Source organism: Notolepis coatsorum (assembly GCF_963971535.1).
Source record: "Notolepis coatsorum genome assembly, chromosome: 14".
NCBI classification, from domain to species: Eukaryota; Metazoa; Chordata; class Actinopteri; order Aulopiformes; family Paralepididae; genus Notolepis; species Notolepis coatsorum.
In genome coordinates, this window is record NC_140178.1 from 112,897,599 (window position 1) to 112,922,076 (window position 24,478).

At 43.0% G+C, this 24,478-nt stretch overlaps 1 protein-coding gene across 1 annotated transcript in view; it reads left to right on the plus strand.

The window, feature by feature from the left end:
• LOC311240720 (uncharacterized protein) overlaps positions 1-24,478 on the plus strand; it is a 57,775-nt gene that overhangs the window by 3,807 nt on the left and 29,490 nt on the right. Inside the window, exon 2 of the mRNA XM_084329294.1 lies at positions 775-1,491. Coding sequence (XP_084185420.1) covers positions 814-1,491 — 678 coding nt within the window. The 5' untranslated portion in view covers positions 775-813. The remainder of the gene's footprint in view (positions 1-774; positions 1,492-24,478) is intronic.

Here is a 24,478-nt window from a genome sequence, read left to right on the forward strand (position 1 = left end):
ATCCAGACTTTTGCTCCCGACAATTCCTCTCCCCTGCTGGCTTACAACCGGAGGGAACCCCCTTAGTATCTCCAGCTGACCTACGAGTGTGCCTTATATAATTCTTATGCTACAGGTGGTATTAATTATCCCCATCGTAATATGCTCATGGACTTACGCTCTTGACCTATTTATGCATATTCTTCGCCATACAAGCGCGACCCTAATTCTCAATACTGTAATCTACTATTGCTGCTCTTCTAATAAATATTCTAAACAGGACTTTCTTTTTTAAGCTGTGTTATTGTGTGGGTGTTCACCATATATACCGTGTACTGTATGGCCAGTAATTAAAGTACATAACTAAGTAGTGGTTTAATGATACCATACTCTCAATACAGTCAGGGAATTGTACCCCTCAGTTACAGCTACCAAGACGCTCAAAAAGCAAAAGAGTCGAGTCGAGTAGGTAGTGGTACCATGCAGACTTGCAGTGGAAAAGCAGCATAAGAGAATACTTCATAATGTTTCATGCAATTAAAAATGTAATATAATATATATATATATATTTAGTACACATGATTTATTTATTTTAAATAACAGTGACCCTTTTCTTTTTTGATAAGAAATCCAGCCATTGTTTTTTTGTTTATTTTATTCCTGATCTTTGAGATCTTTAAATGTTCCCCAATAAGTATCACTTAGTTATCTTTTTCTGTGTCTTGCGTTGAAGTAAGATCTTGAAGAAACCTCAGTGTGTGATTCCTTTTATATCTCTGCATTGTCATCTTCCAGGCCCCACATCTGCTCGTCGCAAGGCCACCTCAGGTCACGATGAGCTCCCAGCGAAGACCCGTCCTGCACCCCAAGCCTCCCACCCTCGCCGCGGCCAGCGCCATCCCTGCGCTCGTAGTCAGCCCCACCACGTCTAACGTCGGACACCCGCTCAACACGCTCCTGGTGAAACCGCCCGTCCGCGGTCCTCCCCACACGACCCCTCAGCGGAGGAAGATGCACCGGCCGGCGTCTCACAGCCTCGCCGGAGGGAAGGGCGCCGCGGCCTCGCCGGGTAAGAACGGGACCGACTGTCGACTGCTCCTGGTGGAGAACGAACAGGCGCCCGGCTCCAGCTTGGCGACGCCCAGGGTTCGAAAGTGGACTGTGCGGATGCAGGAGAGCAGGATGCAGGAGAGCATGATGCAGGAGAGCAGGATGCAGGAGAGCAGGATGCAGGAGAGCAGGATGCAGGAGAGCAGGATGCAGGAGAGCCTGGACTTGGACGCGTCGTCGCCATCGCTCCCGACTCTCACCCCTCCGGCCAACCCGCTGCCCATCAAGCTGGTGCCCTCACATCTGGTCCTCATCAGCACCACGGGCGAGTCTCAGGAGGACTTCCTGCGGAGGGTGAAGAAGACTATGAAGGACATGGAGCTGACCCAGAGGAGAGCCTCAAACAACTGGAGGCCCATTCGACCCGCCGTCCAGGACCAGCTCCAGGGCATGGAGACACAGGTACAGGGGACTGGGACTGGTCTAGGACCAGCTCCAGGGCATGGAGACACAGGTACAGGGGACTGGGACTGTTCTAGGACCAGCTCCAGGGCATGGAGACACAGGTACAGGGGACTGGGACTGGTCTAGGACCAGCTCCAGGACATGGAGACACAGGTACAGGGGACTGGGACTGGTCTAGGACCAGCTCCAGGGCATGGATTGAATTACTGAAATAAAATAACTTTTCCACGATATTTTAATTTATCGAGCTGCACCTGTAGACGGTGGACGTTGGCACTAGCTGTCTTAACTTACCTAATTAATACTCCAGTCTGCAAAAATACGACACTTGGTGCTAATTCACAGAGCTGTGTAAACACGGGTAGCCTAGCCAAGCTCTAGTGTGCTCTAGTAGCCTGTAAGCTTGCCGCTGTTTAACGTTAGCTAACGTTACATACAGCTTGTTGGAGGACACGCAGCCTCAACAACATATTAACTGAAATAGCGTTCGCTTAGCAAGCATTATCCATGAGTTTTCCAACATGTAAGCTAAAACGTACCCATGATCCGAGTAGCTGTCATCACGGTTCTTCCAGGGTGCTTGCTCGTGCATCACTGCTTTCTTCTTCTTTGTCATTAGTACACAGAATGCAGACATGGCAGACAAGGGAAATGATACTGCCCCAGCACTTCCTGTAGTGCATTTGCACATTTTTGAATGAATGTTACCGGCTCTCTGTTTTTTTTATACAACGCATCAACACTAAAATTCCGCACAGACGAATTTTTATGATCGACATCGTCGATTATGTCGACTAATCGTTGCAGCCCTACCTGACACCAGGCCACAAGTGTCATATCTCAGCTCCTGTTAGTACTAGATCCTTGTATAATATAACTTCTATTTTATTTGGTGCAACAGTGTATTTATTCAAACATTTCAAATAAATTCTTTCACAATAACATATTTCTCTCTCTCTCTGTCTACACAGACACCCGTTATGAAGTGATGCAAAGTACACATAGATTACTACAAAGTGTCCAGAGAGATAGAAAGAGATGAAGAGGGAGGAGGTAACGGGATCACAAGTCAGGCAGGACTTACGACCTTCACCTACAGACCAGGCTCACAAGACTCCAGCTAGCAGCAGCTACTGGGTTAAAAAAAAAGAAGGAAACAGTACTGACTGAGGCCCCTCCAGCACCAGTCTCTCAGTTAGTTACAGACTGAGGCCCCTCCAGCACCAGTCTCTCAGTTAGTTACAGACTGAGGCCCCTCCAGCACCAGTCTCTCAGTTAGTTACAGACTGAGGCCCCTCCAGCACCAGTCTCTCAGTTAGTTACAGACTGAGGCCCCTCCAGCACCAGTCTCTCAGTTAGTTACAGACCGAGGCCCCTCCAGCACCAATCTCTCAGTTAGTTGGTACAGACTGAGGCCCCTCCAGCACCAGTCTCTCTGTTAGTTACAGACTGAGGCCCCTCCAGCACCAGTCTCTCTGTTAGTTACAGACTGAGGCCCCTCCAGCACCAGTCTCTCAGTTAGTTACAGACTGAGGCCCCTCCAGCACCAGTCTCTCAGTTAGTTGGTACAGACTGAGGCCCCTCCAGCACCAGTCTCTCAGTTAGTTACAGACTGAGGCCCCTCCGGCACCAGTCTCTCAGTTAGTTACAGACTGAGGCCCCTCCAGCACCAGTCTCTCAGTTAGTTGCTGTGCCACAAGCAACAAGCCACCTCTACCAAGCCAGCAACCATCAGAATCAGAAAGGTGTTTATTGCCAAGTTTATGTTTATTAGGATCCTCATTAGTCATCACCAATGTGTTGACTATTCTTCCTGGGGTCCGCACAGATATACACATTAGCGCTGCAACTAACGATTATTTTGGTAATCGACTAATCTAACGATTATTTTTGTCATTCGATTAGTCGACTAATCTAACTTATTTTTGTCACACCCTCAATCTCTGCTTCCTGTGGGCATGGCTCCTTCTCCAATGCATGTTTTACCTCACATGCTCAAGTCTGCACACCTGTGAATGTCACCCTGTTGTCCAGTCCCTCTGCCTTAACAGTTAACTTAACTTAACATAACATGATGATCCCATAGCAAATTAAAACAATGACTCATGAAACATTTGAATTTGGATCTTAAGCAACTTTCAATCAAAAAGTATTTGAACAATACAACAATCACTCATAACAAGATAAATAAATTAAATAATACAAATTAAAGTGGAAGTGTTTAAATAACTAAAAAAAATATATATAGCAGACTTCTTAGCTTAACATCCCAGGGAACTAATGGGATAACTGGGATGTTGTTTGCTCCTGACAGGAGTCTCAAAGTCTGGGGTGATGGTAGACAAAGCAACTCTGAGGGCATGATAAATGTCCAATAGGCCTGCCGCAATAAATCGATTAATCGGCGCAATAATTAAAATGAATGCAATGATTTTGACGGGCGCGATTAATTGCTATTTGCGCGTTTGTTTTAATGAGGCGGAACCAGTACCCCTTGTCAGTCACTCTCCGTGTGGGGGGCCGCTGGCCTTACTACAGAGTACAGCACGGGAGCTCCGTGGGGCACTAGCAATGCCACATAGCTTAACTACATTTCTCAATAGTGTTGCTCCTTTTAACCAAGTAGTGTTCTTTGTAGTGTAGCTATTTTTAGACCCAAGTAGTTACTCGCTACTGCCCGGAGAAACTGGACTGCTAAATAAAGATTAAAGATCTAGCGTTGATGCTATCAACATTAGCTAAATAGCTAACAAACGAAATACAACGTATAGCATAGCTAGCTACAACACAGAATAACGTTAATACAATTACATGCATCATTGTTTACAATGAACGGGTGGGGCTAGTCAAAGGACTGGACACGGGGACAAGTTAAACATGAATTAATTTATTATAACAGGTAGTTTCGAGTCGTGCCTACGCACCACAGGGCTACTATTCTATTATATACGGCTTTGGCGCTTCATCCTCATCGTTGATTGCCTGTAGTAGCTGCATCTAACGTTAGTAGCTAACGTTAAAACTAACCTAAAGTTAGTTGTTCACCAACAATCTCAACATTTGTTTTATCATTAGCTCAAAAACACAGAACCGGACGAGACAAGTTGTCCGCTCAATACGTTCTGCTAGGATAATAACAACAATACTTCCGCTCCGGACAGGTGGGTGGGTTTCAAAATAAAAGTCTAAAACACCGGAAAAGATGTTTATTTTGTACAGCGTTTTCCTCCACGAGTACTCGAGTACATCATGTGATCAATCGATCTGGATTATTTTTGCCCATCCCTAGTTTATCCTGTGCTGAAGTCTCCATTCCAATAGAGATAGTATATATTTTGGTGTTTATTTGATTATTGTTTCACTGCCTTTTTATTTATTACATTTCCACAGTTTTGTCCTCATACTTTATTAACATTTTGTACATGGTACCGCAAGGTACATTAATAATAAATGTACATGTTAAAAGGATGATACAAAAAGCCAGACAGAGGGCTTGTTTCCAGTTTCAGTTTGTTTTATAATAAACAATCAAACTGAGCATTTTTTTATTTAGGATATTTAAAATATCTTCCAATGTTAAATAAAGGTTTATTGCACTTTGAAACGGTTTCCTTGCATTATTATGCTATTATTATATTAGTAAAAAAAATAAAACGGTTAATTGAAAACTTTTGGGAAATACATTTCTCAAAAAAAAAATCTCTCAAAACCGCAATAATATCGCTTATCGCAATATTTTCTGGGACAATTAATCGCCCAGCAAAATGTGTTATCGTGACAGGCCTAATGTCCAATCTGTTCCTCTGCTTTGTCTTCAGCTGGACCAGAGCTGAGAAGCCACTTTCACAAAGATGGATAGTGCAAAAAAAAAATATATATATATATATATTTCTTTTTTAATGACTAATAGACGCAAACATTCTGCGTCGACGAGTTTTTATGATCGACGTTGTCGACTAATCGTTGCAGCCCTAATACACATACAAATATGAAACATTCAGTATAAATCAGTCATATATCACATACATAATCAATAAAAAAAATAAAACAAAAGAAGGTCATAGGTGAATCCATTTCACCATACCTTTAAAACAAAAACAAAGTATACAGAAGAAGTTTGGATAACATGGCTGCAGCTACACTCATGCATGACATATATTGATTTCCTTCTGGATTATGGCTCCTTTAAGTTTATTTTGGAAACTGTCCTTGTTTTCCGTCCGTATGATATGTAACAGGATCCTATTTCAAATTTTCAATATTTTATGGCTCTATACATTGCAGTTTACTGAGCTTGTCATGCCTCAGAAAGGCAATCTCACCCCTCTCCCGGGCTTCCCTCAATTTAGGGAGTAGCTCTTTCCTTTTCATTCTGACTGCGTCAGTGTAATCTTCATGTAGATGTTCGTCCCTCTTAGATTTTTGGCTCTCTCCAAAACCGCTGATCTGTCCTTGAACCTCAAGAACTTCACCACTATGGGTCTGGGTCTGGTGTTGTGAGCGGCTGGCTGCCCAGTGAGCTCGCTCAATCTCAATGCCTCATTGAAGCTGGTAGCCTGGGGCTGGCCTGATTTTGGTGGTGGCCTGGTGGTGGTAATAATAATAATTATGCATTTTATTACTTTCAAAGCACCCAAGGTCGCCGTACAGGGTTAAAAACAAACATACAATTACACACCAGTAAAAACACAATATTACAGAGTTACACATAGGGGAGCAGTTATAATAAACTTAAAATGAAAGTGAATATGCCAGAATGAACAGATGATTCCCGTTTTGAGGTGGGGAAAAAAAGGTGGGGAGGTTGTCTATTGCACGGATGTCTTGTGGTAGGGAATGGACCTATCTCAAACCCTGCCCTCTTTTCTTGATCCTCCAATCACAGCTGTCGCTTACCTCGGACTTCCTCGTACAAACAAAGTTTGTCCGAGGTAAGCGACAGCTGTGATTGGAGGATCAAGAAAAGGGGCAGGGTTTGAGATACCGTACTTTTCGCACTATAAGCCGCACCTGACTATAAGCCGCAGCAGCTAAATTGAATGATGTGTACATATATAAGCCGCACTGGACTATAAGCCGCATGTGTTTTTAATGCTTAATTACCATATGTAAGGAGTGGAGCCTGCGGCTTCATTTGACTCAACACGGGAAACCTCACCCGGCTTGGGCGGTATAATATTTTTCATACCGTCATACCTTGCTGACATAATACCCCGGTATACGGTATATGACGGTATGACTTTCTTTTTCATCAGGGGGGGGGGGGGCAACCCGTGTTACCAAGTAAACAAATCACGGTGCTACTATCGTTAGCTCTCAGAATGGTAGCCAGAAGCCCGCAGCATCTAGTGCTACTATCGTTAGCTCTCAGAATGCTAGTCAGTTAGCCTGCAGCACCGTAGTTAGGGATGGGAATCGAAAACCATCCTAATTGTCCGATGCCTGGAATCGCGTGCCTCCCGTGACTTTCGATTCCCTTATCGCTGCCAGGTTTTACCGACCGTTGCGCATTTCAAAACAATAACGTTAGCGTTAGCATGTAGCCTAGCCATGGCAGACTATTTGATTCCTTAAGGGCTCGAAATTGCCTGGGTTTTGGTCATATGCTCCCGAAATGCTCCCGCTGTTTGGCTACTTCTATGTGCAGTGAAAACTACTCGAATGCTTTATAACCCAGTCATTGATTTAGTTCAGGGTAATCTAAGATTAGCCGCGGAGCTAACGTGAGCTAACGCTAGTTAATCAAGCTCACAGAGATAGATAAACAGCTGACAGCGGATAGTACAGGTACAAATACAATAAAAAAGCGGGTGGGGGCTGTTGTGTAAACCTTGTACTCTTTAGTTCACATATAATAAGAGACGGATTATTTGCTTGCTCCACCAGTGCACAACAACACACACCAACTCTCGTTACCACAACGCTTTCAGGCCTGTACACTGCGATGATATGATCGCAAATTGCCCCCTAATTTGGTCCGTGCGAGTTTAAAATAATATCTGGGGGCAAGCTTGCGAGTGGTGATTTCAACCCTTCATTCGCATTTCACTCCTAAATTAATCCATACAAATTGTAGTAAAACATTAGCCTACAACCAGGGCTGTACAGTGCAATATAATGTTGCGGTTGTAATTTCATTAGACAGACCAGCGCGGACCTTTAATAACATGCAATTTAATTGACACGAGCAATGAGCTAACGGTAGCTGCTAACCAAGGTATCCATTAGGATTATGCTAAGCTAACTAGCGATCTCTGCTAACCCTGGAAAACGGTCAAAGCGGACTCCACAAGACTAGTTCCATTCGTGAGGAAAGGGGGTGGGTTATATTGACAACGCTTGACAACAGAAGTTTAAACATAACTTCATATTTATTGGTTATTCATTTCTGTATATCATTGAATTTCCATCTCCGTGTGTCTCCATCTCCATCTCTTCCTGTTTACATTCGAGTGTGACGTCATCACCTACGGCAGCTTAGACGATCAAAACGCGAACCTAGAACAAAACCCGAAGGGGGGGGCTGGCTCTCTTGTTCGTTCTCGCCCCCTCTCTCTCTCTCTCTCTCGCTCTCTCTCTACATTCAATGATTTAAAGTAGCCAAATGTTACACACAGTATAAATACTAACTGGATAGTTGATGACATAAACATTTAATTTCATTATCTGAAATATTCTAAAATCATTAAGTCTGTGTGATTATTATTTTCTCACAGTAGTGTGTGTATATATATATATATGTGTGTGTGTGTGTGTTTGGCTAAAGTGGATAGAAAACACAGTACTGTGTAAAAGGCACCCAAGAGTTTTTATATAAATTGTCTTTAGTGTGTCAGTAGACTACTCTTAGTACATTTTCATTAAATTATTTTTTAAAGCATCTTCATGGTTTAATAATGCAAACATATGTTGCAGGGACTTATTATAATCATCATATTGGCGTGACTATGCATCAAAGGGTTAAATTAAGTGCTTTAGAGGAAATCTCTAAATATCACGATATCATTTAGAGGCCATATCGCCCAGCCCTACTATAATGGTAAAATAGTTATTTAAAAATGTGCCCCTAAAATTTTTTCTTTGCCCCTAAATTTATCATTTAGGGGCAAGTGTGCCCCTAGTGAAAAAGCTTAGCGTACAGCCCTGGCTTTACGGTATTTTCACAGCACTGTCGCAACATTACCGTAAAACGTGAACACTGTTGTGATCCACTCGCTCCACTAGTGAGGACTGGTCTCGCCCTCTGCTGGCGCGTGTGTGCACTACACTCAAAACTCTGTTTCACTGTAATAGAAACTGAAGCGCATCTGTGATTTTGACGGTATTGATTTTCAATACTGTCGGGATTTCTAAATACCCTGGTATACCGTAATACCATCATACCGCCCAAGCCTACTCTGGATCCCATGGTAGTCAGACGGGAAGGGGGAGTGATAAGTTGGAAGGAAGAGGAGGATCTGAGTGACCGAGAGGGAGTGTAGGACTGGAGAAGTTCTGTGAGATAAGGAGGGACTAGGTTATGGAGGGCCTTGAAGGTGAGTAGTAATCCTTTGTAGTCAGTGCGTGACTTAACAGGCAGCCAGTGGAGTTGGTGGAGAACAGGAGTGATGTGGTTGGTGGAGGGAGTTCTAGTGATGATGCAGTTTTGGACTAGTTGGAGTTTATAGAGGTACTTGTGTGGGAGACCAATAAGGAGGAGTTACAGTAATCCAGGCGGGATGTGACCAAGGCGTGAACAAGAGTAGCGGTGCTGGTAGGTGTAAGTGAGGGGCGGAGACGATTGATGTTGCATAGGTGGAAGTAAGCAGACTGTGATGTTATTTATGTGAGATTTGAATGACTGTGTGCTATCAAGGATGACACCCAGACTCTTAACCTGAGGGGAAGGGAAGACTGTAGAGTTGTCAATGGTGAGGGGAAAACTGTGGGATTTGGCTATGGTAGATTTTGAACCAATGAGTTTATCACTGTTTAGTTTTAGGTAGTTGACTGTGAACCATAAATCTATTTCTTGTAAACATTCAGTAAGGGAAGTGGTAGCTGGTAGCCTGATGGTGGTAGCTGAGCAGGTGAAGCCTGGGCCTGGCCTGATGGTGGTAGCTGAGCAGGTGAAGCCTGGGCCTGGCCTGATGGTGGTAGCTGAGCAGGTGAAGCCTGGGCCTGGACTGGTAGCTGAGGCTGCTGGAGCCAAGTAGTTTTCACATACAAGGAATTTGCTTTGGTCATTTTTGGTGCCACATTAGATAATAAAATAAAAAGGTGGAGTAAAATGAAATATGAACTAAGATAATTATGATAGAAGCACAATATAATATCATTCTGAAAAAAAAAATAGGCCAGGGCTGTTCAACTGTAAAATAAAGAGGTGGAATACTCTTGTCAGGACCGCTCCATTATCGTTCAAAGCGGCAGTAGAACTCATTCAGGTCGTTGGCTAGACTTGATTGATTTGAAAAATGTACTTCCTCGTGTGACGTCACTTCAAATACGGCTACAAAGACGCTCAAAAAGCAAAAGATTCGAGTCGAGTAGGTAGTGGTACCATGCAGACTTGCAGTGGAAAAGCAGCATAAGAGAATACTTCATAATGTTTCATGCAATTAAAAATGTAATAAATAGGGATGGGAATTGATAAGATTTTATCGATACGATTCCCTTATCGATTCCCTTATCGCTTCCTGCTTTATAATTTAAATAAATAAATTGGAAATGCAACAGAACTAAGCTGGTTAGAATAACAACATGCAACTTGACATTTCTGATTGTCATTTATTGTTGAGCCCCCATGTCAGAAAAATACAAAAACTGTAAACAAAAACATTTAAATATAGCCTACACTTAAATAAAATAGTGTATTTGAGATTCTCTTAAAAAAATTATTTTTTGAATATTTTTATTCTTAAACTAATTTAATCTATTGAATAACGACCTGTTGAATGTAACTACAGTTCAATATCTTAAACTAATTGAATCTATTGAACCGTAGTTGCATTCAACAGGTCGTTATTCCTCTGACTTCTCTGTCTCTGGTCTTTCAGAAGACCAGCACACACACACACACACACACACACAGGGCCGCCTATTCTTTAATTGGAGCCGAAGAGTGCTGCCGAGTGCTTCCGCGTTTTCCGCGATTGGCTGCGACACGCCCCGCGGCAGCCGCAGAGCGGAGCGGCAGAGCTTGCGGCATTATGTAGCCGTAATCCCCGATGTTTTTCCATCGACTCTTAGCTCAACTGGTACGCCGCCGTGCTGTGGAGCCTGCGGTGTGGTTGGTCACTTCATTTTTTTTTTTTTTTTTTTTACGTTTATCATCTCTCGCTATAAACATGCATTCTTCCGCTGGTTGTTGGTTAAGGTTAGGGTTAAGGTTAGGCATTATTTCGGAGTTGGTTAAGGTTAGGGTTAAGTTAAGGTTAGGGAGGGTTAAGGTTAGGCATTCTTTCGGAGTTGGTTAGGGTTAAGTTAAGGTTAGGCATTATTTCGGAGTTGGTTAAGGTTAGGGTTTGTCACAGAGAATGCCTGTGTCTTTCTTGACGTGGAGGATGCAGCCTATTTCCGCACTGCCGCTCTCTCGCGCTGCCGCGGTCACATGGGCGTCATGGCCAATCAGAGAAACGCGACGCACTCTTCGGCTGTGATAAATATAGACTCCACAGGGCCCCTGTCCTGTAAGCTATGGGCTCGCGTTGCTACACGGACATGTTTGTATGTTGCACGGTAGGGGTGGACTGTGTGGTCTAAAATTTATATCACGGTATAATTTGAAGCATAGACGGTAACGGTATATATCACGGTATCAGTGTTTCTGTTAGAATAATTTTTTTTGCCTGATAGGCAGGCTATATAAAGAATGACATCCTCAAGGCATGTAGATTTATAATATTTTAACTTAAAACTAGGCTACTTGTGCGTATAAAGTCGAGACTCCTGCTCCCATTGCAAACAGCGGGGCTGGATTTTGCTAGAAGCATAGGTAGCTGCAGAGCCGCAGAGCCAGGGGCTCTTTCAGGTCATTCATTTCAGCCATTGGCAATTCAGCCGTTGGGTGGGGGGGCGCTGTTTGACGGGCCTGTGACCAGACCTGAAAGAGCCCCTGGCTCTGCGGCTCTGCAGCTGCATGCTATTCGCAAATCCACTGCTGCAGCCGTCCTCCCGGCTCCCGCTGCTGCCGTCGTTATCATAACACTACACACATATCGTAATGTTTACAGCAAACTGTAGTTGATCACCAGGTATGTTTTATTAACGTAGAATAATTCATATAAGAAAAACGATAGGGAAATATCTTACCTTTCTCCACTGGTTAAAAATGCCAGGAACTGAAATTGAAACTTGCTGTGCGCTGCGGTGATATGTGTTTATTATGAAATGACAATTGCGTGTTGACACGCCCACTGCGCGAAGCCTCCTAAATAACTTTTTCCAGTTTGCACATATCTATTATCTATGAATTCTATCTATTTTTAGGGGCAAATGCGATTGAAATAGTCGCGCTGTGGTTACATGACGTCATTGCTATTTTAGAGCTGCTCTACCGGTTACACGGTATAGTCAAAATCCATACCGTAGAGCAAATTAATACCGTTTATACCGTATACCGTTTATACCGTCCACCCCTATTGCACGGTACCTACTAGTAAACAGTCAACCCTCCGTCTCTTATTATATGTGAACTAAAGAGTACAAGGTTTACACAACAGCCCCCACCCCTTTTTTTTGTATTTGTACCTGTACTACCTGCTCTCGGCTGTTATCTCTCTCTGTGTGTCTGTATGAGCCTGATTAGCCAGCGCCAGCTAGCGTTAGCCAGCGCCAGCTCTGTGGCTGTTAGGTTAAATGAATGACTCGGTTCTAAAGCATTCGAGTAGTTTTCAATCACTGCACTTAGAAACAGTCAAACAGCGGGAGCATTTCGGGAGCATATGACCAAAACCCAGGCAATTTCGAGCGTAAGGAATCAAATAGTCTGCCATGGCTACATGCTGACTCTAACGTTATTGTTTTGAAATGCGCAACAGTCAGAAAAACATGGCATCGATGGAGGAATCGATAGTCACGGAGGCATGCGATTCCAAGAATCGGACAATTAGGAACCGGCTCCCAACTGGAACCGGTTTTCGATTCCCATCCCTACATGTGTCAGTGGAGTGGGATGTTCTGAAGCCAGATTGGAATTCGTAGATTAGATTTTTTTCCGCCAGGTACTTTTCGACCTGTTCGTAGACAATTCTCCATGACTTTCGAGATGGAGGTAAGAATAGAAACAGGGCGGTAGTTGCCTGGGTCTAATTTGCTGCCCTTTTTGTGCAGAGGGGTCACTCTTGCAATTTTGTCAGAAAAATACAAAAACTGTAAAAAATAAAACATTAACTATAGCCTACACTTAAATAAAATAATGTATTTGAGATTCTCTTAAAATGTATTTATTTTTTTATTCTTAAACTAATTTAATCTATTGAATAACAGGTCGTTATTCCTCTGACTTCTGTCTCGCTCTCTCACACACACACACACACACACACACACACAACACACACACACAGCTCCCTCCCCGGGCCCCTGTCCTATAAGGTATTGGCTTGTGTTGCTACACGGACACATTTGTATGTTGCACCACAGTACTTCCTGGCTTACAGAGACTAGTAAACAAACACTCCGTCTCTTATTATATGTGAACTAAAGAGTACAAGGTTTACACAACAGCCCCCACCTGCTGTTTTATTGTATTTGTACCTGTACTATCCGCTGTCAGCTGTCACAAGCAGAGTAACCTCGTTCCCAGTTTTATCTCTGAGAGCAATGATAAAACAAGCAGAGCAAACATTGGGTCTCATTCACCAAGCACTTACGACAAAAAGGGCTTTCTCTTAGGGCCATTTGAGACCCTTTCGGGCCGATTTTGGGATTCACCAACCGTCCCAATAAAACATATGTAATTAATATTATATTATAATATATTGTCTATATTCATGTTTTGCCCGAAAAGGTCTCAAATGGCCCTAAGAGAAAGCCCTTTTTGTCATAAGTCCGTTGGAGAATGAGACCCAATGTGTGTGGACAAGAGGCGGGTTGCTAGGTTTACTGTAGGAAGGGGCTTTTAGACCCATGTTTTATTTTTTTTGCTTCGAAAAGAGGGACATCCTCTCAATATGCAGGACGCGGGACATTAGGTCAAATGGCTGTGCAGTACAACCAAAAGCGGGACACCTGTTCATCCTAACTGTGGCTCGTGTTTGTTTACTGTGGCTTGCAGATTATGTGATGGGCAAGCTACTTGGAAAATGTAGTAAGCTACACTACCAGTTACTCTCGATTTAAATATAGCTCAACTACAACAATAGCTATCCCCAGAAAAATGGGATACACTGTTGATGGTATTTTCCGGGCTGATTATATTCTTGTGGGGGATGGGGGACCCTGATGTAAACAAGACAAACGTCTTTCTCTGGGCCCTGTTCCTCGTACCTGGCTAACTGAGTTAGCCGGATCATTTTCAGGATAACTTGACTTAAGCCAGACCTTTCCGTTCCCCGATGCGCGATTTTCTAAATCCCTATGGCAACATATCAGAAAGTTTGAACCTGGTCGAGGGCAGGGTTTAGTTCAGTTAGCTTGATAACCTGCATGGCCACGCCCTCGCAAAGAAATGCAGCTCGCTTCCTGAAATAATTCTCAGTCTAGATCCCATTATACCATTCTGAATTATGTTTTTGTGCTTCGTTTTTCTAGAGGGGGCTTTTGAAATGTAAAATAATATACCTAAAATTCTGACAATAAATCATATTCAGCCTATGGATTTACTAAATAATGCACGTCATAGTTATACACGGATACGGCGATCGCGATACACTGGTTATTTTAACACTTTGGCTGCCATGGGTTAAATTAATGATATACCATAGATTGCCAGCGCTATTTGTCTATGGAGAAAGTCCCCTTCTTTGCAGGGCTATAACTTTTTAAATTCTATTGCTACATTGCCATTATTAGGGCCCATTCAAAGTCCTATATGTATTGTTCATTGTGTAGCAACGTTAAACTTTTTCATTCACATATTCATAGTAAAGTATGGTCTAATGTATAAGTATGTTTTCATCTCTTTCTGCAACTTTCTCCAGAACGTGATATATAGCCCCAAATGCATTATATTGATGATGAAATACAGTTTGATGGCAATCAGCGCGATATAAAAAATTCCAACTAGACGTACTTCTAGAAGTTACTACACGTCATCTGATGTTGACCGGATGGGCGAGGGGGCGTTTATAATTCCGTGGGCAGCGTTATACCAATCATCTAATGTGGGTCAAATGTTGATAAAAGCAGTTAGTATCGAAGATGGTAACGTTACACGCTGAAACTCACCCCAGTCTCCGCGCGCCGTTGGGCGATCATCGTCGAGTAGAAATTTTATCATTATGGGATATATTATTACCCGGTCCATCTCCAGCTTGTATAATGGTATATACGTCCAAATCATGTTGTTTATCGAGTTATTGGCAATCGATCGCTATGTAGAGTGACGAGCTAGAATGCCGGAACCTATCCCGAGTGGCCGGAAGCAATACGGACATGTAGCACAACCTCCACTGTGCTTCCTGTTAAGCGGTTGCGCGATCGGCCACCAGATGGCGCTCCTGAACCGCCAGAGAGCTCAGTGGGTCCTGCTGGTGGTTCTCAGACCAGCGGAGGGACATTATGGATCAGATCGCAGATTTTTGAAATATTGATATAAGGACGCTGTACAGCGTCCCCCGGCAACTTTAGCATCGCCAGCAATGACGCTGTAAAGCGTTTTTAGGCAGTCAAAGTGTTAATAACGCGGATCATTGCAAATGTGAATCCTGCTGGGATATTTTTAATGAATGAAACCTATCTGGCGTTTGGCTCTGATTAGTTTCATATTCTTCGCTGTGGATGTATTTGCTTATTAACGGAGCGCCCGAATTTCCCCCATTTTTCTACCCTGCGGCTTATATAACGGTGCGGCTTATATGTGGACGAAACCCGAAAATCGAAATATTGCTTTTTTTACTGCAGTGAAATGTTATTTATCTGTTCCCTTATTTGCTAAACTTAATACAAATGAGTTAATTCTTGTTATTTGTCCGACAGTATTGTGTCCCAATGGGAGTCATTCTCTGTAGAGGTGGGAGTCATTCTCTGTAGAGGTGGGAACTTAAAGCTCAATATAAGAACGGCCATGCACCACCACCCACAGAATCGAGAAAGAGCAATCAATCTGTCAATCCTTTCCGTCCAGCAAGTGAACACTGGCTGATGATAACCAACCATTGTTTCAGTGCATTTAGGAGTTTGTTGGTAACATTCACAGTATAGGATTATGGTAATTTACCAAGACAATACCTTATAAAAAGTGAACACTGGAGGATAATCAACCATTGTTTCAGTGCATTTAGGAGTTTGTTGGTAACATTCACAGTATATGATTATGGTAATTTACCAAGACAATACCTTATAAAAAGTGAACACTGGAGGATAACCAACCATTGTTTCAGTGCATTTAGAAGTTTGCTGGTAACATTCACAGTATAGGATTATGGTAATTTACCAAGACAATACCTTATAAAAAGTGAACACTGGCTGATGATAACCAACCATTGTGTCAGTGCATTTAGGAGTTTGTTGGTAACATTCACAGTATAGGATTATGGTAATTTACCAAGACAATACCTTATAAAAAGTGAACACTGGAGGATAACCAATAGGGATGCCCCGATCACATTTTTTGCCACCGATACCGATCACCGATCGTCGTGAGCCATATCGGCCGATACCGATCCGATACCGATCGTTTTTGATTAAAAAGAAATTAAAAATTATTTTATATAAAACGTTTTTTTTTTTTTTATATAAAATATATATATTATATAATTAGACTTGTACTTGTATTATCTGCGAGACATCGCCACCACGCAACAAGTCAAAATGCTCGCTATCTGCAAACAGCTCCACTGTCTGTGTGTACTCTAGTAGCCCAGCTCCAAAAAGGATTCTCCGGCGCTGCAGCGGGACCCTATTGGTAACGTTATGCTTTGGTCATTTCACATTCAGCAAGCCCTCAGCTCGAATACGCATTAAATCAATGTTATAAGACATTGATATCAAGAGCTATCTGTAGCTACTGCTAGCCGGCTAGATGACGTTAAGACAGAACTTTAGTTCAATGGGACATTTCGTTTTGAACAGTAAACTAACGTCAGCTAATGCAAGCTAACACAAGCTACCGGAGGTATGAACATGGACTACTAGATTTTCTGGATCATTTGTTGATATCAGGAGCTATCGGTAGCTAGCCGGCTAAATACCGTTAGACAATGCCTACTAAACGTGAATAGTTGACTGGGTAATTTTGTTTAAACAGTAACGATAGCTAGGTAGCTAACGTTAGCGCAGGTCGAATGCACTACAGACTCGAGCAGAGGAGCCGCACCTCTTTGTTTACAAACTCTACACGGGTACGGGCGGGGCTAGGGAGGAGGAGCAGTTTGCAGGTCCTGTGCGTCTGAGACAAGCGAGTGAGATATCCACTTGATCAGTTTCCGCGATCGGCGAATATGACTCATTATCGGAATTCCCCGATCGCATATTTATACTGATTATCGGCCGATAACGATCGGTGGCCGATCGATCGGGGCATCCCTAATAACCAACCATTGTTTCAGTGCATTTAGAAGTTTGCTGGTAACATTCACAGTATATGATTATGGTAATTTACCAAGACAATACCTTATAAAAAGTGAACACTGGAGGATAACCAACCATTGTTTCAGTGCATTTAGAAGTTTGCTGGTAACATTCACGTCACATGAACTACAGGGCATATCTTACTTGGTCTCTCGCATCGATGACTGCATTGTCCATTGATAAATGGATGAAGCGCCAGATCTGTGGACCAAAAAATATCCAATACATGCTTCCAAAGTATATAAATAATAGGCCAATGGACTGCATTAGAAAAGTGTGGTATGTTACCTACAGTATATACTTTTATAAACTGGGTGACTGTCAGCAACCATTGGTTCTGTGCAAACGGTAAAAATGAGGGGGGAAAAAGATTAAAAAAAAAACGATATACACACACAATGCAAATTATGAATGGAGTCGATACAGCTAGATCGCTAACATAACGTCTCATCTGCAAGTGGTCCAAACATGCCTATGCAATATCGACAACCGTGGCCCAAATACATGTGTTCAACGCATTTGTCTTGTACAGAAAACAGTGCAACTACCCATACACTATACTATACTACAATATACTATACTATACTATACTACACTCAGCTAGCTATACTATGTACCGGTACACATGGTTCTGTCTGTATCACACAATGATGGATTATTTAGAAGTAATCTGTACTTCTGTGTGCCGGATTATTTAGAAGTAGTCTGTACTTCTGTATGACAACTAATAAAGAAACTATTTAGAGAAATCCCTCTGTGTGGTACAGAGTGAAGCATTTGTCACGATGCAGGGGGACTTTGCACGATGTGCAAAAATATCTGGTCTCACTCCTGATGCCACGCCTACTGCAGACACGACATTTCCTACACGGTAGCTTTTTCTTGGGGGTGGCTTTGTATGCAACCATTACATGCTTCACAAAGCCACCCACTAATCTGCTCTGCGGGTCCCCCAGTGGGGCCCTAGGGTCGACACGCCCCACCTGCTCAGCCCCTGCCTCCTCCTCATTCCCACCCCCTGCCTCCTCCCCTGCCTCCGCCTCCATCTCCGCTGTCACCCCAGGAATCTTCTTCTCCTTACCGTCTGTAGGTCCGCGCCACAGCCCTGGTGAACCGGAAGAGGTTGTAGTAATGCCCTTGTGGGTGCTTTTTTTTTACAAGACAAAAGCGTTGAACATACATATTTGGATCAGATACATCACAAACTTTTTGGTCCACTTTCCAGTCTTACGTGTAACCGGATAGTACGATATATTTTGATCCAGCTGATCGACGCCGTTCATGAATTTATTGTACTCCATGATTGATGATGGCTTGAGCATCTCCACCCTCAGCGCTTTGCCCTTCTTCTGCTTCTTCCACACCATCGCTGTTTCCATGGTGTCCTCGTGGAAGCTGCTGATGGTCTTCACGATTCTCTTATCGCGCCATGCCACGATCAGGACCTCCTTGTTGTTGACCGCAATGCGCTCCCCCACACCGATGTCACGTTTGGTCACGTTCTTGATGATGGCTGGCTCGCCCCGGTGCTTCCTGAGGGTACCACAGACGTCGGACCTCAACTGTCGGAGCCTGGCGGACATACGTACCGAGTTGTAGAAGTTGTCCATAAAGAGCGTATAGCCGGCCCCAGACAGACGTCCAAGCAGACCGACGACCGTGTCCCCCAGGAGCGAGCCTTCCCGACAATATGGCTTAAATGAAAAGCAATATCCTGTGCGAGATTCGTGCAACCTAAAGCCATGCAACCTAAAGCTAACGTGTAGCAGCACATGGTCATCAACTATATCGATTTGAACATGCATGTGTGTACATAGCAGAGTCGTGATAGCATTGATTACAGCACACACACACATACAAACACACACATGCATATCGGCGTTGGTTTGGCGAACTAACGTTACATAGTCACAGTATACAATGATTCAAATAAGCGTTAGGTAAATCATCAAATACACGTTTCACACACACACACATATATATAAGACCGTGTAATTACCTGGTGGTTCCCAATCGGCGCTCCCATCAGATTCGTGGGCGGTCGAATCGCTGTCCCCTGACTCGGATGAAGAAGATATGACCACCGCAGCCTTCCTCTTCCTCGAACTGCGTCGGGGTGAGCCGGTCCCGGGGCGAGACGCGTTGCTGGGCCCAGCAACGGTCTCACGGCTCTCTCCGATCGAAGCTACCAAAGATGTTGGTGCTGCTGCTGCTGGAGCTACCAAAGACGTTGGTGCTGCTGCTGCTTGAGCAACCGCGGGTCCAAACGCCAGCTTCGTCTGAACAAAGCGACCCGCCGCCGGATTGTCCCCTCGCTTACCTACACTACGTCTCTTCATACTGATCTAATAATCTAAATGAAACTACTAACTGATCAAACTACTATTACTACTACTGAAATAGACTACCTAGACTACACACTAATCCCTCACAATAGTACTACTACTTAGCACGACTAAGTACTTTCTAAAGCACAGCTGAAACCTTACAATTAGTCTGATACTACCACTATACTGTATAACACTATAAATATAGACTATAGGCTGATCTCAATTCAAATATCTCTCTCAATCTCTCTCTCTCTATCGCTCTATCTATCTCTCTCTCTCTCTCTCCTCCAAAACCTCGTCGATTCTGGGATCGCGCAAACGTTTTATACCTGTGGTCACATTGGCCAGGTATGCTGGCCAATCAAATGCCAGATTCATTGTGGGGTACAATATTCACCCTCTTGTGATAGTGTTAGAAAATAGGGGGACACTGCCACCTAGTGAAATTTGAGCGGAAATGCAGTTTCCGGTTCAAATTTTCTGCCAAAAGCTCGGCGGTGAAGTTCAGACGGGGAAAATCGAAAAAAGATGTAAACAGATCAAAGACGCTGTAAAGCGTCTTCGGCACCTTGAGCATGGCCGGGAAAGACGTGAAAAGACGTTTCCCGGCACCCAAAGTGTTAAGCAGTCCCGGGCAGGTAAGAAAATAAACACAAGGCGTTGTTCCAAAATAGTAAATTATATTTATTGTACCGGGTAGGGATTTAAACCTCCACTGATTTATTATGCTAAGATGGGGAAGTAATCCCACAAACATATAAACAAATAGGGAAAAAGGTAATTGGAGAACAGACAAGGTAAGGTAAAGGAGAATACTAATAATGTATATATAATACAATATGAGCTAATATAATATAATAGGATATGATATAATATATAGTATATTACTTAGCACCAGAGCAATACAAACAGATATATATATATATATATATAGATGCTTACTTCCAAGCAGGAAGGAATATGGCTCTAAGGCCCACAACAACAACAATATATATATATATATATATCCTGCTACTGGTAAGTCCACACACAGTGGCAAACAAAGCACAGAGTATCCACACACAGTGGTCAAATCAATGGCAACCTCCCAATCCTCTGATCACTGGCAACTGACAGAGAATGAGGTGCCCCGATGTGTGTCATCTCCCACTCTATTAACCACCCATCTCCACTGCCTGTTCGAAGGTGCACCAATCAGATGCAACCAATCCAATCAGGGAGATGAGTGGCATCTGTGAACAGAAACAGGCGATTAGGAGATGACACAACACCACACATAGCAAACAACACAAATAATATATTACCCTGATGTTACATGGTGTTAAAATATATGGCTATTATATATATATATGGCTTCATTATATGATAATGAACAACCCACGTACGTGACAGTCTGTGTATGACGTTAGCGATGACCAGGAAATAATCGATTTTTCAGCCCGCTTCTCTAGCGTGCATATACTATCGATAATCTAGCGTTTATTTGAAAACGATTCATGAATAGGCCGAATAATGACAACGTGTTTTGTGTATTCCACTAAAGAGCTATTATCACAGAATCATTTTTTCCCCTTGAACATTTTCAAAAACGTCAGTTTTTCAAAGCGGTATAAAACGGAAATGTACCGATGAAAAAAACAATCCGTTTTGTACATGTTGACTGCAAGCAAGTCATTGATAAGCGACAGGCGTATTAGACACATAGCCATAATATGGAATATAGAAATAACTCTGTGAAAATCATGAAATATCGGAAAATCTGTCCAAAAAGGCTGGCATTCAAGCGCTAAATCTGGCGCCCCCTGCTGGCACTCAATGTGTTAAGGAATAGCATCTCTTGGGGCGGCGCACCGGTCTAAGCGCTCGTCACCAACGCGTGAGACACCGGTATCGAATCCGGCTGTCAGCGTTGCCTCCGGCTTGGGCCGGCCGTCATACTGACTCAATTGACAGTCAGCGGGAGGGGAGTCGATGGGTGGTAATCTGGTCGTTGTAAACAGCGACTCCTACAGGTTAATATGCACAAATTGTGCATATTAAAATAATAACGACTTTCCTCGAGTGCGGTCCCTACTCCCTTTTTTGTTTACTCTCATCAGGGACATTGAATCCTTGTGTTGTATTAATAGGCCTGTCACGATAACACATTTTGCTGGGCGATTAATTGTCCCAGAAATTATTGCGATAAGTGATATTATTGCGGTTTTGAGAGAAATAATTTTTTTGAGAAATGTATTTCCCAAAAGTTTTCAATCAACTTTTTTTTTTACTAATATAATGATAATAGCATAATAATGCAAGGAAACCGTTTCAAAGTGCAATAAACCTTTATTTAACATTGGAAGACATTTTAAATATCCTAAATTACTACCTAACCAATCAGATATGAGGTAGCGTCAGAAGCAGAGTAACCTCGTTCCCAGTTTTATCTCCGTGAGAGCAATGATAAAACGAGCAGAGCAATGTGTGTGGACAAGAGGCGGGTTGCTACGTTTACTGTAGGAAGGGGCTTTTAGACCCATGTTTTTATTTTTTGCTTCGAAAAGAGGGACATCCTCTCAATATGCGGGACGTGGGACATTAGGTAAAATGGCTGTGCAGTATACAACCAAAAGCGGGACACCTGGTCACCCTAACTGTGGCTCGCGTTTGTTTACTGTGGCTCGCGGATTATGTGATGGGCAAGCTACTTGGAAAATGTAGTAAGCTACACTACCAGTTACTCTCGATTAAAATATAGCTCAACAATAATCAAATAAACACAAATATATACTATCTCTATTGGAATGGAGACTTTTCAGCACAGGATAAACTAGGGATGGGCAAAAAAAAACAGATCGATTGATCACATGATGTACTTGAGTACTCGTGGAGGAAAACGCTGTACAAAATAAACGTCTTTTCCGGTGTTTTAGACTTTGCTCTTTTATTTTGAAACCCACCGACCGGAAGTATTGTTGTTATTATCCTAGCAGAACCTATGAGCGGACAACTTGTGTCGTCCGGTTCTGTGTTTTTGAGCTACTGATAAAACAAATGTTGAGATTGTTGGTGAACAACTAACTTTAGGTTAGTTTTAACGTTAGCTACTAACGTTAGATGCAGCTACTACAGGCAATCAACGATGAGGAGGAAGCGTCATAGCATCAACACTAGATCTTTAATCTTTATTTAGCAGTCCAGTTTCTCCGGGCAGTAGCGTATAGCGTTTGTTCACGCTACATCACTACTTGGGTCTAAAAATAGCTACACTACAAAGAACGCTACTTGGTTCAAAAGGAGCGACGCTACCATCACGCTACTGAGAAATGTAGTTAAGCTATGTAGCGTTGCTACTGCCCAACATACGCATGGTGCTCACAGGAGCTCCCGTGCTGTACTCTGTAGTAACGGCAGCGGCCCGCCTCCCCACACGAAGAGGTACTGGTTCCCGCCTCATTAAAACAAACACGCAAATAACAATTAATTGCGCCCATCAAAATCATTGCATTCATTTTCATTATTGCGCGATAAATTGATTTATTGCTTATTGCAACAGGCCTATGTATTAATAACTTTTTTTTTACTGTATGAAGCACAATCTCAGGGGGCTCATACAGAACCAATGTAATGTACATGTACCTTATATGTGACAAAGCAAAACTTGAACTACAGCTCATTGAAATGATAAGGTAGCAGCCCCTATAATATAAGGTAGGGGTAGGCAACCCTAGGCACGCGTGCCTGCATAGGCATGCGGGGGCATTTTCATTGGCACAGGGGGCAGCATTAAAAATAAATTATACTTTTTTTTATTTGTTTGCTTTGAAATATTTTGCACTGTTGTCGCATTTATCTTGTTGAAATCCTCCCACAGGTTCTTTTTTGTAAGTCGAGTATATCAAGGAGGCTTTTCTCTGTAGCTCAGATTTGAAGGCCCGGAGTCAGCGTAGTGATACCAGACAAGGACTGAGGTTGGGACTAGATATTCACTTAAGTATAAATACAGCGCAAGGTGCGCACACCGTGTTTAGCTTTGTGTCTTCGTTCAGTACCTTACCCACCTTCACCACGAGTCAACGTGCAGTGAAGTGAGCAACCTTGCGTCTAACAGAGCATTGAGAACCGCGTGCGAATAGAATGGTAAAAGTGTCAGAGTTTAATGAAGTAACGTTGAGTTCGACTTAATCTAATGTGAAGTGAATAGTCGTTCATTTATTGTATATCGTGCGGCCACAGTTCGTTCGTGTGTAGCATTACCCAGCGGTTCGTCGTGTCTTTAGCTAGTGTACCTAACCAGGGTGTGTGGCCTAAATACGTCGCCCACACCCGAGGAGTCCTAGGCGGAGAACCGTTGGACATGTACACAGGAGAATCGGCGTCGGCGATTGCAGAACCATTACTGGTTGGATTATATTGATTTGGAACGTGGTACCCGGAGAAGAGCATCGTTGATTTCCACTATCGTTTGGGATTCAACCTCGTGAGGATTACAACTCGGGCCAGCCTCGTGGACGGAGGCTGGCTAGCTGTTATCAATGCTGTCGAGCATTTGGATTACAATTATTACTTTGCTGCTGATCAAGGGATTTACAAGGACCGACTCCTGTACCTGGAGTCTCTTTATTCCTCATTGAATCAGACAGAGTACCCGAACATTCCTCTACCCTCCAGGCCTTACACCCCCGGAGGGAACCCATTGTCTCCAGTCGGTACCAGTGTTGCCCTATCTAGTTGCTACTATACGACAGGTGGTGTCAACTTAGACCCATCGTAGGATTCCTGCTATTCTTAGTGACTCATGCTATTGACTGACTTTACGTATATTCTTCGCCATACAAGCGCAACCCTAATTCTCATTCTGTAACCTAACGTTGCCTAATAATAATAAATTACCCTCAAATACTATTTCTTTGTCAATGCCGTGTTCTTGTGGGTGTTCACCATCTATATTTGATGTACTG